The following is a 17,934-nucleotide window of genomic DNA, read 5'->3' on the forward strand; positions in this document are numbered from 1 at the left end:
TGAGAGGGGAAAAGCTACAGATGCAGTGGAGGTGGTGGCCTATTGAAGCCCCTTTCACGTAACAGGAACATTTGTCATCTGCAGTAAACCTGGCAGTGCAGACTTGGTGTGGCCTAAGACCTCTGTTTTAATAGCCCAGATAACCCTTTGCCAACCGTCTGGTATCACGCATGTAACAACAGAGCCCTGACAGAACATGGTTAGTTATCTATCCGTCAAGGCAGTGGTGTGTGTGTGTGTGTGTGTGTGTGTGTGTGTGTGTGTGTGTGTGTGTGTGTGTGCCGACTCACCTTGTTTCTTGCAGCGGCCCGGGTGGATCTGCTTGAGTTCAATGCCCTTCTGCATGCCCGTCCGCTTCATATGGCACTCGCTCTCATACATCTGCCCGTCGCTGGCACACAGTGGCTCATTGACGGCTGGGCAGGACTCCGGGCGGGGGATATTCAGGGGCTGGTGGGTGCGCGGCTCCACCCGGCATGCAACGTTCAGGTTGTTCTCGAGGCCTTTACATGGGTCTATGGACAGGGGAGAGAGATCGAGAGAGAGAGAGAAAGAGAATGAGAGAGAAAGAGGTTAGTGGTAGGACACAGTTATCCATCACCGGGGATATGCCAGAGATAGGCCTGCTATCAACACAGGTTGCCCTGGAGAGGTTGAGTGGAAAGCTGGGAAGGCCATGGATCTGAGAGGACGACAGGCTCCAAATAGATGGAGAAAGTTTATTTTTGATTGGGCCTCGTTGCACTCCTCTCTGGGGGAAGTCAGGCTGACGGCTGGCGCTGGTGGCCATATCAGCTGTAATCATAAATGAACTGGGGAGAAGCTTATTGAAATAGGAGCCGCTAGCTGCTGCAGCTTCGTCCCATCTCATTCCACTTCTCTTCTTCAGGGCGAGGGGACACAGAAGATTTATGTACCGCTGCGTTGCATTAAAATACTGCCAGGCTGCGAGCGAGTCATTCGAAACACCAGCGAGGAGGATGAGACCAAATTTGTAGAGAAGAAAGGGTCAGGGAGAGGAAGGGAGAAAAAAAGAGGGGAGAAATGGTTTCCAAGGCCCTGGCTCGGAAAACAAACGGCGACAACAGCAACACATAGAAGGGACAATGGTAGCTTGGCTTTGACGGGCTGGGCAAGCAAGACAACAACAGGGCCAACGCCAGCAACGCCATCGCCAAGGTCAGGGATTGTGTATATTAGCACTATGGAATCGCTCACACAGGAGGATATAAAACGTGGGACTGCAACCAATTCAGGGGTTTTATCGTACTATAAAAAGCGCCCGAAGCCAATAACGCAATGATACCACACAAGCCCAGCCATTATCCCCCTTGCAAAAAACATTACCTCCCATTAAGACACCAAAACGGCTTCCCGGAGTCCTGCCCTCCGCAGTCGAGCCCCACCGATGAGGTATCAGACATACAAACAGACAGCAAAGGCTAAGGCTAGCCTAGCCCCAGCTGTATATTTGATTTATTTATTGACCCTTATTTTACCAGCTAAGATGACTGAGAACATATTCTCTTTTACAGCAATGACCTGGGGGAGAGTTACAGGGGGAGGAGAGGGGATGAATGAGCCAATTGGAAGCTGGGGATGATTAGGTGACCTGATGGTATGAGAGCCAGATTGGGAATTTATTCAAGACACCAGCGTTAACACCCCTACTCTTACAATAAGTGCCATGGGATCTATGGTGACCACAGAGAGTCAGGACACCCGTTTTAACGTCCTTTCCGAAAGACGGCAACCTATGCAAGGCAATGTCCCCTTCACTGCCCTGCGGCATTGGGATCTCCTTAGACCAGAGGGAAGAGTGCCCCCTAATGGACCTCCAACACCACTTCCAGCAGCATCTGGTCTCCCATCTAGAGACCGACCAGGACCGATCCTGCTTAGCTTCAGAGGTGAGCCAGTTGAGACAGCAAAGGCTTGGACAGAATCACTCAGGAAGATTTAGGGTCCGCCGGGCCAGCTCTCCTGAGAACCCAGCCTCCCCCCCGGGGAGTATGGCGACATGGAGCCTGGTCTTACCGGGTTAGATATATTACAGCCATCCTCTCGGGGCCTGAGCATTCATCTCCCTTCCCTTTTGTAGCCTCTCAGGCTCCCATCACTTTTGGGAGGCTATTTTGTCTGGCACACTCTGTCTGGCTCTTTCCCTTTCTCCCTTACCTCATAGTCAAAAGTCCTCAGGAGAAAACGCAGACAAAACAACCGTCTTGAACTGGCCAGCTCTAAAAAACAATTGGCTTTGTTTGTCAACAGTGAATAATCCACACCACAGGAAGAGTTAGCATGAAGAAAAAACTGCACAGAATGAGAAAACCAGTAACACGATGTCAGAGAGAAAGAAGACAGTGAAACCCCGGAGTGAGAGAGAGAGGAGAGAGAGAAAGAAAGAAAAAAAAGAAAGAAAAAAAGAGTGAGAAAGAGAAAGGGTAGAGAAAAAGTATACGAGGAGACTCACTGCAGGATCCCTGGCGCTGAAGGCGGATGTTCTTCTTGGTATGGCAGGCCTGCTTGTGGAGCTCACACTCGTTGCGGTAGTCCTGGCCATCGCTGCCACACATCACCTGCTCGGGCTTGCCGTCGCAGCTCAGCGGGCACATGCACTTGGCCGACAGGCCGTCCGATGACTGGATGCAGGTGCTGCCGTAGCTGCAGATCACCTCGCTGCATGGATCCTTCAGGGCTGCAGGGAGGGAGAAGACAGAGGTATTTTAGGGTTTGTGTGTGTATTGCAGGATTGTGTATGGGTTATACAGGAACGCTTGATTTTACTGTCACGACTAGCCTACATCATGTGAAACCTGATGGTCAATTATTGACTGAAACGTTGGTTGAAGATCCAACTGATCCAACTGGTGCATTAAAGAAGGCCAGGAAGCTAGAGTTTCTACCATGAGTAACACAACAATGAAAGCAAATTCCATAGCAGTTTAAGTACAAAATTGCCACATGCCACCTTTTTACATCAGAGTGTCAACCTATTCGAGTGCAAATGGAAAAAGTGCCGTGGATGTGTAACTCTAGACTGAAGAACCTCTTGACAGCCCTGACTAAGGATTCACGGGCGGTCACAGCTGGCTGGCTGTACAAACAAGTTGCATTAAATTTCTGAAGGGCCAATAGAAGGATGCTTTGCATTCACAATACAATCTCAATTGCTATGCTTCAGCATGCTCTTCTACTGGCAGCTGAGTGGACCCCCTGAATATTTACCTTTCTAAAAACTAGAGAGACATTTTCCCTCTAGAGAACTTTGTTTCCAACCCCTTATTAAACAGCCCTGCCACTCCGGAGTGGCTTATTCTGTCGATATGAGTTGGAGGAACTTCTAATTTAGCTTCTGTGACTGAGATATTTTGGTATCTTATAATCTCGACGACGGAGCGCCATCAGATTACAATCAGCGTTATTTTTTCCACTCCCCCTATACATATTTATAGCGGGCATTATAACAAACACTCCCAGAGCGCAAGACCCCGGAGGAGCGGGGTTCCTCCGACAAGCTCTGAGTCTCATTTCCTATGCACCGCCACATTTGGAATAATGTTTATCTGTGTCCAATATCCACCTTTTGTTACGACGCTTTGTCTATGAATTTCATTTCAGGACGGGTGCTACGGTATATTAATCCAACAATCCTTCAGCATACTCTTTGTTTTATCTCCCCTATCGCCAAAATATAAAGTCTTATTCCTGTATTTCAGATCATGTTTGTCTCAGAAGACTGCTCTGCTCCATTTCTTTAGGTTGATCTTGGGGGTACATAACTAGGTAGGTAGCACGCGCGTCACCTTAATGAGAGTCTAGGATCGAGCTACCCAGACTCCTTGCTCCGGCCAAACGCTACGCCACGCCGACGGACGTTAGTTTAGTCTCCACACTGAGTCTGGATCTCAGTACCTCCCCGATCCTTCACTGAATCCGAACACATTCGGAAACGTCTGATTGGGTTGGGCCGGCGCCAGGACACAAGTGGGTAAGGCGGCGAGTTGAAAATTCGCCATTGGCTTTGATACTCCAATTGGTTAGAGACGATCCAATCACTGATGACTTTGTTTTATACTACGCCCCTAGTGCCCCTCCTCACACAAAATACTTCATTGATGGCAGTCTCAGACTAACGTATGTAGTGAACAACTGAGCAGCAGTAGAATTTAGTGTGAGTCGTCAGGCTAGGATAGGCTGGCGAAGAGAAGTGCTTTTGTGTGTCGTCGGATCAAAGCCTCACACATATCTCTCGCTCATTCGCACATCTTGACACATTTCTCTTCTGCCGCTTTCGTCTTCAAAACGTTTCAAGACACGGCGGAGTGGTGTCGCTAACGAATGTGTCTTTGTTTCAGTTTGATTTCAATGCAGTACTGCAAACGGAGCTGGACAACTGGTGACAGTGAATATCAAGCAAAAGATGAGTAAAGGTCTTCTACTGGAGATGCAGGCCCAGAACAGTGCATCATTACACTCCCACATAAAAATCCATCTCGGTATTGCTCTAACCTCAGAAAGACCAGCCAAATTATTACGAGCTAAAAACATGGGTCATAAAATGACTAACGATTTGACTAACAAAAAGAAGATGTACAGCAAACCAAAAGGTCAGTGTAAGTAATAATAATAATATATGCCATTTAGCAGATGCTTTTATCCACAGCGAGTAACCGTCATGCGAGCATGCGTTTTTATGTACGGGTGGCCTTGGGAATCACCATGCTCTACCAATGAACGAAGACTTTATTTAGTATTTCATGTATAGATTATCAATACAAATTCAACTGAGGCATTGACACACCTCTGTGACTGAAACGGATACTAAGCCATTTGAAATCCTTCAACCATGAAACCAATCGACACCACTACCAACTGTAGTAGATTTATGCCGACATTGGTTTGCTTCCCCTTCGTCCATATTCAATATATCCTCACAGAACCCACAGGACCACACTGTCTTTGATGTACCGTTTGTTAGGTGACACCATGGAGGATGAAAACACAGTAGGAGGACATGGTTTGCCTAGCAATGGAAGCCCATTGTCACCCGGGTTTATGGGCCACCATGAAATAATACGCCTTAAGCCACCGCCTTCAGCCTGCAGCCAACGGCTCATCCTTGCCACTTCCCAGAGTGCCTCTGTTTTCTTTGTGACAGTCAACAGAATTCTCCTCGTTGCTTCTCGGACCCATTCAATAATAATAGTCTGAGGGTTTTTCTCCTTGGCTGTAGCAGGCACCTTGACAGGCATGGACGGAAGAGCACGGAAGAACAGAGGGGGTCGACTTGATTTGAATGCTAACGGATCCGTCCAGTTTCGGAGCGTCGCACTTCGCCACTGCGGCGGCGTTAGCACAGATAAGCTTTCCTCTCAGACTCAGACAAGGAGGCAAATTGCCTGGGTGAATGTGACTGGTGTAACAAGCAGAACGCGTCACAAAACAACTTCAGGGACCTCCTGCCTGCATTTTTCGCATTATTATCATTTGAAATGCCGGAGAAGTAGGAAGATGAAAAGTCACCGAGCTACCTTCTAAATTAGAATGCTCCTCACTGCCAATTAGCGTCTCTCCCTGAGCCACAAGGCGGCACTGAAGTGGTAGACAGCAGCAAGGTTAGGCTTGGGATAATAACAAGAGGAATACAGGTAGTAAAGGAAAAGACTACCACAATGCTGAAACATTCACTTTAGTTGAAGAAGAAGACATGGTAGTAGTAGTGGGGAGCAGGAGGAGAACACAACCCTGCACTACAAAAAAACTGAACAGAGAATATATACTACAAAACAGGCAGAGGAGAGGATGGCCAACAAAGAAAGGAGGGTGGGAGTTATCTCCCAGGCAGGGAGGCAGGCAGTCTTTGCGGGCCTTTCTGTGTGTGTCTGCCTTTCTTCTCCCTGTGATACAGTGTTTTGAACTGGGTTTATTAACGCTTCATTAGGATTGGGGAGCTGTCAGCCAGCGCAGTGTAGTGGTGACGGCTCTGCTTGGCGGCACGCGGCCCAGGGGCTTGTGGTGGAACAGGTTTCCCTGTCGTGGTGGTGGCGATAGTTGTTGTGGGGGAAGGAGAGGGGGATTGGGCAGAATACTCTAATGTATTATCCTTTAACATATATATATATATATATATATATATATAATGTGTCCGTATAACCCCTAGCAGGAGAGGAGCTAGACAAAGAGAAAAAGATGAGAGAGAGAGAGCAAGTGATGGAGACAGACAGAGGGAGGTAGAGACAATGGAGAACCCCCCCCCCAGCGCATCCACTCGGCCACACTACCACAGACACACGCAGCAGACCAACCACAAAGCATCGCCCCTCGCCACCACGTCCTCCCTGTACCGCTGCAGTCCGCCCAATAGCTGGGAGATGATTTGCCCGTTTGATGTAGTTCTTCAAAGAGCTTATTTGACTCCAGCTGTCTCTCTCTTTTACATGCTTTAGTGTTACCCTTGAGTCTGGAAAATCGGCCACAAAAACCTCAGTATACACAGGGACTCCTGGTTGTGCTCAAAGGCCGGGGGTTCGGGCATTCTTCTCCTGCCTGTTGACAGAAGAGCCTCCACACTTGTATTGATATTTGTGGGGCGGGCGGGCGGGGGGGGGTACGGGTTGGGACGCTCCTTTTAGAATGATAGACATATTATTTCTTCCTCTAGAGTGACATGGGAATACCAGACAGCATTAAAACGTCTGGATTTGGATTTGTCTTCATGTGAGGATGAGGTGGTGTTCTGAGGTTCACCATTGGTATCTGTAACACTCCACCCACCACTGCGACCTGTATGCTCTCGTCGGCTGGCCCTCGCCGGCTGGCCCTCGCTACATATTCGTCGCCAGACCCCTGGCTCCAGGGCATCTATAAGTCTTTGCTCGGTAAAGCTCCGCCGTATCTCAGCTCACTGGTCATCCCCAAAGCCAACACCACCTTTGGCCACCTTTCCTTCCAGTTCTCTGCTGCCAATGACTGGAACGAATTGCAAAAATCACTGAAGTTGGAGACTTATATCTCCCTCACTAACTTTAAGCATCAGCTATCTGAGCAGCTTACCGATCGCTGCAGCTGTACACAGCCCATCTGTAAATAGCCCATCCAATCTACCTACCTCATCACCATATTGTTTTTATTTACTTTTTTGCTTTTTTGCACACCGGTATTTCTACTTACACATCATCATCTGCACATCTATCACTTAATTTGCTAAATTGTAATTACTTTGCTACTTTGGCCTATTTATTGCCTTACCTACTCACGCCATTTGCACACCCTGTATATAGACTTTCTCTATTATGTTATTGACTGTACGTTTGTTTACTCCACGTGTAACTTTGTGTTGTTGTTTGTGTCGCACTGCTTTGCTTGATCTTGGCCAGGTCGCAGTTGTAAATGAGAACTTGTTCTCAACTGGCCTACTTGGTTAAATAAAGGCGAAATTAAAAATAAAAAAATGTAAAATATGTCCTCTTCTAGAGTAGATAGGCTAACTGCTAACTGGTAATTGCGCGGCATTGTGGTAATTGCGTGGCATTGAAGCTCCATTGTATCATAATTTAGCATTAGCCATATTTAACTGAGATGATGATCCAAAACAATGGGCAGTAATGTGTGCTGGAGCGTTCAATGCTCTGAACTGGCATATGGTATTAAGTGGTTTTAATGAGTAACAGTTGAGTGAATAATATGCTACAAGCTTTTGAACATTTTTAAATGTTAAAGTTGAATAATTCTCGGTTTCTGACTCACACATACACATTCACGCATGTTTTTTGCATGCACAGACACACACACACACACACCCACCCACCCACCCACCCACCCACACACACACACACACACACACACACACACACACACACACACACACGCAGCAGATAAACCTCTTAAATCTACACTTACTTCAGCCCTGTAATATAGTGCCTGTTCAACATGACAAGAACTCTAGCAGCCGTAGTTTTTATAAGCCACTTCATTTTGTGAGCAGACAGAGGAGGGGAACAAGGAGATAGTGGTGAATACATCAATAAACCCAGTGTGGCAAAAAATGATCAGGTAAACAGGAAGCCCGAGTTCCTATAATGGCGGGCCTAATAAATGCAAATAAGTGTTGATATCTGTCTCCATCTCTCTCCATTATGGCCTGGTTATTGCTTGAACTGTAAACAGAGGAGGGGACAGACACGGCATACTAAGGGGATTGCGGGGACTTTGTGTATTATGAGGCATCAAGCTTCCAGTGCTATTACAAGTTGGGGACAAGGTGGTTTTAGAAGGGAGATGGATCAGGAGCGTTTTGGTCTCCGTCTCGCCTCAAGACTGCTGCATGCAGGGAGCTGGGAGTGTGGCTATCTCACAGACAGTATTAACCTGACAGAAACAGGGGGGAGGAGGAGTGGGGGAGGGGGGGAGGCAGAGGGGGAGATTACTGTGAGGAGGATGGGGGCGGAGGGGGGGGTGGTGCTAGAAAGAGGAGGGGGAGAGGGGGATGAAATACAGAGAGAGAGGGAGGAACAATTGAGAGAGAGAGAGGGCAAATGAGAGGGAGAGTCAGGAGTGAGGAAAGTATTAAGCACAGAGAGAGAGAGAGAGAGAGAGAGTCACAAAGAGGTTGATGCGGATAATGCTTCCACATCTCACTAGCAGGAAGAGGGGAAAGATGGAGAGAGAAATACATAGATAGAAAGAGGTGAGGACGGATTACCATCGTTACCCTACCGGCGTCCACTATCCTATCAATCAACCCTAACCCATGAGCATGGCATAGAAGATGATTATGACTACCACCTTATAATTATGGGCCTTTCACTGATTCCCGCTTTGTCTCGACGCCCACGCACACTCCCAGACAAGCCCGTTCACACCCAAACCATGCCACAAACAAATAGTATTGTTTACACTATTGTCACTATTGTGACTATTGTCGTTTCCTCCCTGATATAAATGTACCAATGACTCCCATTGTATCCTTCTATATCCTATGTTATTTTTCACATTGCGTAAGAATAACAACAACAAACCAACCTCAATAGATTATTCAGGGGAGCAGAATGCATAAATACATAAGTAAAGCATGTGTAAAACCAAGCTTCTGTCTGTCATTAGGAGTGTGTGTGTCTGTGTGGCTGTCTGCGTGTGTGTGTGTGTGTGTGTGTGTGTGTGTGTGTGTGTGTGTGTGTGTGTGTGTGTGTGTGTGTGTGTGTGTGTGTGTGTGTGTGTGTGGATGTCTGCATGTGTGTGTGTGTGTGTGTGTGTGTGTGTGTGTGTGTGTGTGTGTGTGTGGATGTCTGCATGTGTGTGTGTGTGTGTGTGTGTGTGTGTGTGTGTGTGTGTGTGTGTGTGTGTGTGTGTGTGTGTGTGTGTGTGTGTGTGCGTGCGTGCATGTGTGTGTGTGGATGTCTGCATGTGTGTGTGTGTGTGTGTGTGTGTGTGTGTGTGTGTGTGTGTGTGTGTGTGTGTGTGTGTGTGTGTGTGTGTGTTGGTTGGTGGGTTATTAATGCGTGAGCTGGCACTATAATCTGTTATCTCTCCAGAGCATGAAGCCCAGGTCCTCATGAGGTGACGGGAGAAAAAGAAAGAGACGAGGAAGAGACAGGGATTTGTTTAACAAGTATCACAAGGCTCAGTACTGGAGGATAGTACTGGAGGATGAGCGGGAGAAGGAGGCAAGGGAGGCGATAGGATTCAAGACACTACCGTTATCATCTGGCGCATGAGGAGGAGAAATGAAGGCTGATTCCTTGTGTTGGTGGGGGATTGTGTGGTAGTGGGCATTTCTGTGCCTGGGTGTGTGTGCCTGTGTGTCTGGACGTGTTTAACTATACTTGTGGGGACCAGAAGTCCCAATAAGAATCGTAAACAAACAAAACTTTGACTAACTGGGGACATTTTGTTAACATCAACACGAGGTCAAATGCATTTTCAAGGGGGTTTAGGGTTAAGGTCAGAATTAGTGTGAAAGTTAGAATTTGGTTTATGATTAGGGCTAGGGTTAGGTTTAGGGTTAGGTTCAGGGTTAGGGACAATAGGATTTTGAATGGGACTGAATTTTGTTTCCCCACAAGGTTAGTTATACAAGACAGTGTGTGTGTGCATGTGTGCTTGTATGTCTGTGAGAGAGCCTGTTTGTTTAGCATATGAGTGTGCGTGTGTAGGGTCAATAAACCATCTTTCGGGTCAATACCGAACCCGAGTGAGACCCTGCAAGGGAATTAGATCTTATTTATTTCTGACGCCCTCTAACCCTCACCTCTCACTGGTGTTCATCACATCACATTTCAGAGAGACGGAGAACAGAGAGAGAGGGAGCGAGACAGGGAGAGAGATGGAGAGATAAAGGTAGAGAGGGAAAGAGAGCGAGAGAGAAAGAAAGAGGGCATCAGTAATCACCCAGAGAGAGAGAGAGAAAAAGTGGATCACATCATAGCAGCTACAGTAGGGGAGCAGAGCAGAAACCTTACTGATGAGGTCAGCAGCCAGGTACACAGGCTGAATGAGGCCCCGCGGAGATGACTAACACCCTATTCACTGAGGGCGATAGAGATCGATGGGGGTGGGGGTGAGAAAGTAAAGAGGGAGTTCAACATCTACAGTATAACCTACCCGATGACAGTTACTGAGCCAAGCCAATGTGTGGCAGCAGTAATGCCACAGTTTCACATCTGAGCTGCAACCTATCCACAATATGGCTATATGCCCATTTAAATGTTATGATCTACCAAAATACCAAAAGGGGGGGGGACATTGATTGACGGCCATTCTTCCAGACTGATATTTTTGGAGAGTGTCTCTAGCTAGCTGATGAGTGAAGTTAAAGTTAGACAGACGGACCCTAGTAGGTTGAGAAGACAGGTGGACACCGTGTCACTGGCATCTCCATGCTGGGAGAGAGAAAAACTAATTTACACCGGCTCTCACCACACTCCACCGCAGTCGCTGCCCGCTGTCGAACTCTATCGCCATGGCGATTTCGCACGCATGCCGACAGAGTAACGAATGACCTGTTGGCTAACAGGAAAGGGGGTGGGGTGGGTGGATGGGGGGGGGGGGGGTGGATTTGCTAGCTTCTCCTTCAGGTTCAGGGGCTTTGGAGTCTCAGGCTTCTTCCCAGCGCTTTATAAGACGGACAGGGATAAATCAGTCTTTCTACGCCCCTAACACCTTAACGACCTCCTAACTAGCACTGGCCATCACAAAAGCGCAGCCGGAGTAAAACTGTCGGATTTGAATTGTAGTCCGCCCGGCAACTGGGCCTGGGAGCAAAATATCAGGGCTTAGGTGTCTGGGAACGCTTTGCTCCACACAAGGCTGTAAGAAAAATATAACTATCCAACAGACTACAGTTTCAAATAACATCCATTCAGTCTGTTCGTGTTGCTTAGGAAGTCTGCGATGTGTCTTCTATGGAAGACCATGGAAGAGAACATTCAGTATTGCCTCTGAGGGGATTGTATATTGTGGGGACTTTCTGCCATGTAGGAATATAGCTCCTCTTCAAGCCTTTCTTTACAGGTTGGAGAGAGAGATTTACATTGTTTTCCATTTCGGGACCAGACACAGAAAGTGGTTGCCACCAGTTTGCTTGAGCAGCAATACAATATCCCACTTTGCAATTGGATACCTGTCAAAGGAACCGGACAGAACCGAAGAGAAGCAAACCAACCGTTCCCTTGGTATTGAAGAATGTAGTTTTAACAGTCAATAAGGGGGAAACAACACAACACATCGATTTCCACATTAACACATTTAATACTTTATACTGACATACAACGGATGTTGCTTCCTCGGTTGCACTAGCAAAGACAGACCACCGGGAAGCCAGCAGACAGGCAAGCAGACAGACAGACAGAGTTCTCTTAGGACTGACTGCCTTGGACCAACTGTGGAGTGAGATTGAGAGGGGGGAGGTTTGAAGGGAGCTGTGAGGTAGATACGCCAGAGTTAGACACACGGCGTACTGAGACGGCCTTTCTTCATGGCTGGAGGGAGTGAAGTGGTGTCTGTTGGCGCTGGAGAGATAAGACAGGCAGGCCTTTCAAACAGCCAGTCAGGCATGCTGTACTGCAGTTACCCACAGAGAAAGGGACAGAGAGGGATAGGAGAAAGAGAGAGAAAAACAGACAGGCAGAGAGAATGGTAGAAGAAATATAGTGACGGGAGTGCGGAAGAGGCAAGGATAAAAGGGAAGGTGACAGAAAGAGGGGAGAGGAAGAAAGAAGTACAGCGGGGGTATGAAAGAAGAGCGGGAGAGAAAGAATGAGAGTCTGAGTGTAGTCTATCAACGGAGCGTGAGGCTCCCGGGCTCCCTCTACACACACACGAAATCGATCTTCCCCATCGATCTGTGCCCACTTTCTCCCCCCGTCGCACCACTACCCTCCTCCCCCCTAAAAAAACTCCACGATTCACAAGACTGCGCTCTCCGGAATGAGTTCTGAGGCACTGGCGCTCGCTGGGCCCCCCTCTCCTCCCCGCTGCAGCGCGCCGCACGGCTGAGTGTTTACCCCTCCCTCTGTGTCGACTCCAAGTTCAATATTAGGAGAGCTAACGCGGCTCTTCATGTTCTACTGAACGGTAACCCTGGTTATGTGCCAGCTGCCTTCTGTCCTCCTCCCCACCCCTCTTTCAATGGCTTTAAAAAAAATATATTTTCCCTAAAAAACACAGTTATCTCACGCTTCAGGGCCAATTTCGACAGATTTAAACAGAGCAGAGCTCCCCCTTTTTTTTTTATTCAAACGGTATCAGTAGACGATAGACGCTGCACAAGTGAACTAACCCACAGAAATGTGACCCCGCTCCCAAATTACCCATTTTATATGCATTTAATATAAAGCGGGAATGAATGAGTTGCTTAGGCTGGAATGTCCATAAAGGTCAGTGCCGGCTGAGTTATGTACATAGTACATTATCTGGAGTGGCCAGAGGCACGATCCAGGTCGCTATCTTACATTGCAAACTTGAACACCGGCTTTGCTTTAATCTGCCACTACATTAATCATTATACATCATCCAAGCACCGTGTCCATTCAACTGGAAGGGCCACCTTAACATGTCATGGAGAAAAGAAAAAAACATTTAGTGCTTATGACGACTTTATGAATGCCCTATGAAGCTTTTATAAGTTGTGGTTTGATTAAAGTTAGAAAAATGTGAACAAATACAATGAAATACTTATAAAACGTATACCCCCTTCCCATTCACTACCCGTCTCCAGCAGACCTCTCCATCACCCCAGACAACAACATCATACCAGGCAGTGTGACCTGCCTGGACCTTCTGCGCTGAATTTATTGAAGGGAGAAATAGAATCTGTCATCCAGTTTTCCCAGAACCTCTGCATCTCGTCCTCCCGTGGCAAGACTGTTATAGTCTGCTCTCTCCATTTTTTGCTCTCTCAATGCGCAATTTATTCTCCTTCAAGCTCCATTGTTTCAGCGCTACGCCTATTTTTACCGGCTGCTCACTTAATGTCGACAAATGTGTTTTGATATTCAAATATTTATTGTGATATTTGTGGCGGAACTGTCAAATGGAACAAGCTCTTTTATACTCAGAAGTACGATGTTTGTCATTTGGGAATTCTACTGCTGTCCAACATTTCTTGTTTTAGGCTTTGAATGCATCTTGAAGGGACTCTAGACAGGAGCATTAAAGTAAGTAGTCACATAGCTTGAATAGTATGATTTCTCCCCACAACTGAATAAGCTCTCATCCTTGATAGCCTCATATTCTCAATTACTGTGTACAGTACATATGCGCTTTACCTATGCTAAGGCAAATGCTAAGACTGAATTCTCACTACTAGAGATGCTCTCGAGGTTTTGATGTACATACGGTGTATATCCGGTGTATATGTGGTGTATATACACGTATAGATTGCATTTGGATTACTGTTACAGTGCTATTTGGGTTGTTCATTGGATTCATTGCGACATTTCTTGATTTCTTGTTGTGTTTTTATTTTCAGTTCTTGTTTTTGTGTGTACTTGTTTGACATTTTACTGTATTGTTATGAGCCAGTAACATAAACATTTCGCTGCACCATCTATAACATCTGCTGAACTGTATACGCGACCAATAACCTTTGATTTGATTTAAATTACCTCTCTCTCCCTCTCGTTCTCCCTTTCTCTCTCTCCCTTCCATCTCTCCCTTCCCTCTCTCTCGCTCCCTTCCCTCTTTCTCTCTCCCTTCCCTTCACTCTCTCTCCCTTCCCCCTCTCTCTCTCTCCCCCTTCCCTCTCTCTCTCTCTCCCCCTTCCCCCTCTCTCTCTCTTTCTCTCTCCCTCCACTATCTGGCAAGCCCTGTAGTCAAACAGGCCGTGCTATTAGCCAGCCCCAGTCGGCACAGCAATCAGCCAATGGATTAGCATTGTAACGATGGCACATGAGAAAAAACCTTGACAGGAAGCCCATTGTAGTGTATTGTGTTCCGCTGGCTTTCAGCCCTGCAAACCCCTCCTGGAGTGGCTGGGGCTGCTATGCTAACGAGTCATGAGGATGAGACATATGCTTCAATGGAGACTGCTGTTATTATACGTTGTCTCGGGACCATGGGATACAGACAGGGCATGCGTCGAGGTGTTTGGTCATCAGGCGCCTGGTACCTTGCCTTCAGAAAGTATTCACACCCCTTGACTTTTTTCACATTTTGTGCTGTTACAGCCTGAATTTAAAATGGATTAAATTGAGATTTTGTGTCACAGGCCTATACTTAATACTCCATACCGTCAAAGTGGAATTACGTTTTTAGAAAATGGTACTAATTAATAAAAAATGAAAAGCTAAATAAGTTCAGGAGTAAACATTTGCTTAACAAGTCACATAATAAGTTGCATGGATTCACTCTTTGTGCCATAACAGTGTTTAACATGATTTTTGAATGACTACCTCATCTCTGTACCCCACACATACAGTTATCTGTAAGGTCCTTCAATCAAGCAGTGAATTTTAAACACAGATTTAACCACAAAGACCAGGGAGGTCTTCCAATGCCTCGCAAAGAAGGGGACCGATTGGTAGATGGGTAAAACATTTAAAAAGCATACATTGAATATCCTTTTGAGCATGGTGAAGTTATTAATTACACTTTGGATGGTGTATCAATACACCCAGTCATTACAAAGATGCAGGCGTCCTTCCTAACTCAGTTGCCGGAGAGGAAGAAAACCGCTCAGGGATTTCACCATGAGGCTAATGGTGACAACAGTTACAGAGTTTAATGGCTGTGATAGGAGAAAACTGAGGATGGATCAACAACACTGTAGTTACTCCACAATACTAACCTAAATGACGGAGTGAAAAGCGGGAAGCCTGTACAGAATACAAAATACAAATATTCCAAAATGTGCATCCTGTTTGCAAAAAGGCACTAAAATATAAAATACATTTACTCTATGTCCTGAATACAAAGCATTATCTTTGGGGCAAATCCAACACATTACTGAGTACCACTCTTCGTATTTTCAAGCATAGTGGTGGATGCATCAGGTTATGGGTATGCTTGTCATCGGCAAGGCCTAAGGAGTTTTTTTATATAAAAAGAAATGGAATAGAGCTAAGCACAGGCAAAATCCTTGAGGAAAACCTGGTTCAGTCTGCTTTCCAACAGACACTGGGAGACAAATTCACCTTTAAGGAGGACACTAACCTAAAACTCAAGGCCAAATATACACTGGAGTTGCTTACCAAGACGACCGAGTAACAGTTTTGACTTAAATCGGCTTGAAAATCTATGGCCAGTCTTCAAATTGGCTCTCGAACAATGATAAACAACCAAATTGATAGAACTTGAAAAAAAATATTTTTTTAAGAATAATGTGCAAATATTGTATAATCCAGGTGTACAAAGCTCTTAGAAACTTACCCAGAAAGACTCACCGCTGTAATCGCTGCCAATGTTATTCTAGCATGTATTGACTCAGGGCTGTGAATACTTATGTAAATGAGATATTTCTGTATTTCATTTTCTATAATTTTGCAAACATTTCTAAATACATGTTTTCACTTTGCCATTATGGAGTATTGTGTGAAGATGGGTGAACCCATGATGAGTTCAGATTTTTTGTGGCCCCCACCCCCATCAAAGTAGCTCATCCCTGATCTAGGCTCTGGATAATGAAGTAACGGCTCGCATTTCCCTTGCGGAGGTACAGAACATACTGTCTTGAATTGTAATGTTTTGTAGTGCAATGCTAAAAGGACTCATTCTGAATGTATGAAAGAGCACAAAGGATCGCAGTGGGCTGAATAGTAGAGTCATGCTAGCTGAGTCACTATACGTCAGGGTACAGTAGTAGTCTTCACAACACTGACTGAAAGAGACTGAATAGTAGCATATTGCTAGCTGGACTCTCCATAGATAAGGAACAAGGTACAGTAGTAGTCTCCACAACACTGACTGAAACAGACTGAATAGTAGCTAGCGTGACGTTAGCTGATCTCACCATACTGTAAATACAATACTTTGTGTTAACACAACACAGACAAACTATAATAGCTAGATAGCGTGACGCTAGCTATCTGGACTCACCACAGGGTCCCTTGCGCAGCACCTTGATGCGTCGCTGCGTGTTGCACTGGGCCTTCTCCAGCTCGCACTCGTTGGAGTAGGTGGAGGAGTCTGAGCCGCACACGGGCGCCACAACCGACGGACAAGCCATCTTCTTGCATACGCACTCCGCCTTAGAGGGGTCAGCCGCTTCACGCTCACACACCGCCCCGAAGCCGCACAGCATACCTCTGCAACCTGCCCAGAGAGAGGAGGGAAACACTGTTACATTTGATCATTTTATTAAAAACATTTGACATTTCATAAAAAAACGTGCAAAGAAGCGTGTCATTTAGAAGGGAGGAAATACCCAACAGGAGGACCCTTTGAAAACACGTATAAGTGACGTTACAGAAAGAGGGCCTTAGCTAACAGTTCACACTTGAGAAACACTATATTTCCATGGGTTACACAACTTTGTTAATATTCCCCATACACGAGAACATACAATATACACCATGTACCTTGAGCTTCATTGACACCTGTAATATACACTATATATACACAAAAGTATGTGGACACCCCTTCAAATGAGTGGATTTGGCTATTTCAGCCACACCCATTGCTGACAGGTGTATAAAATAGGGGCAATACAGCAATGCAATCTACATAGACAAACAATGGCAGTAGAATGGCTTTAGGGAAAAGCTCAGTGACTCTCAACGTGGCACCGTCATAGGATGCCACCTTTACAACAAGTCATTTTGTCAAATTTCTGTCATGCTAGAGCTACCCCAGTCAACTGTAAGTGCTGTTATTGTGAAGTGGAAACATCTGTGGTAGGCTACACAAGTGGAAGGCCACACAAGCTCACAGAATGGGGCCGGCAAGTGCTTAAGCACGTAGCGTGTAAAGAAAAGTCTGTCCTCGGTTACAACACTCACCACCGAGTCCAAACTGCCTCTGGAAGCAACGTTAGCACAATAACTGTCGGGAGATTCATGAAATGGGTTTCCATAGGTTTTTTGGATCCCAGGAGAATGCCCCAATGCATAGTGCCAACTGTTAAGTTTGGTGGAGGAGGAATAATGGTCTGGGGCTGTTTTTCATGGTTCAAGCTAGGCCCCTTAGTTCCAAGAGAGGGAAATCTTAACACTAAAGCATACAATGACATTGTAGACGATTCTCTGCTTCCAACTTTGTGGCAACAGTTTGGGGAAGGCCTTTTCCTGTTTCAGCATGACAATGGCCCTGTGCACAAAGCGAGGTCCATACAGAAATGGTTTGTTGAGATCGGTGTGGAAGAACTTGACTGGCCTGCACAGAGCCCTGACCTCAACTCCATCGAACACTTTTGGGATTAATTGGAACACCAATTGCGAGCCAGGCCTAATCGCCTGACATCAGTGCCCGACCTCATTTCCACTCCTGTGGCTGAATGCA

The 17,934-nt window shown here is 46.2% G+C and overlaps 1 protein-coding gene across 6 annotated transcripts in view; it reads right to left on the bottom strand.

Moving 5' to 3' along the window:
• The window catches only part of LOC115166082 (agrin), a 270,497-nt gene that overhangs the window by 86,197 nt on the left and 166,366 nt on the right, over positions 1-17,934 (bottom strand). For all 6 annotated transcript variants that reach the window (XM_029719750.1, XM_029719747.1, XM_029719746.1 and 3 more), the window contains 3 exons: positions 16,534-16,749; positions 2,474-2,698; positions 291-515 (listed from right to left, as the gene is read on the bottom strand). In XM_029719750.1, coding sequence (XP_029575610.1) covers positions 291-515; positions 2,474-2,698; positions 16,534-16,749 — 666 coding nt within the window. The remainder of the gene's footprint in view (positions 1-290; positions 516-2,473; positions 2,699-16,533; positions 16,750-17,934) is intronic.

This window comes from Salmo trutta, chromosome 28 (genome assembly GCF_901001165.1).
Source record: "Salmo trutta chromosome 28, fSalTru1.1, whole genome shotgun sequence".
Classification (NCBI taxonomy): Eukaryota; Metazoa; Chordata; class Actinopteri; order Salmoniformes; family Salmonidae; genus Salmo; species Salmo trutta.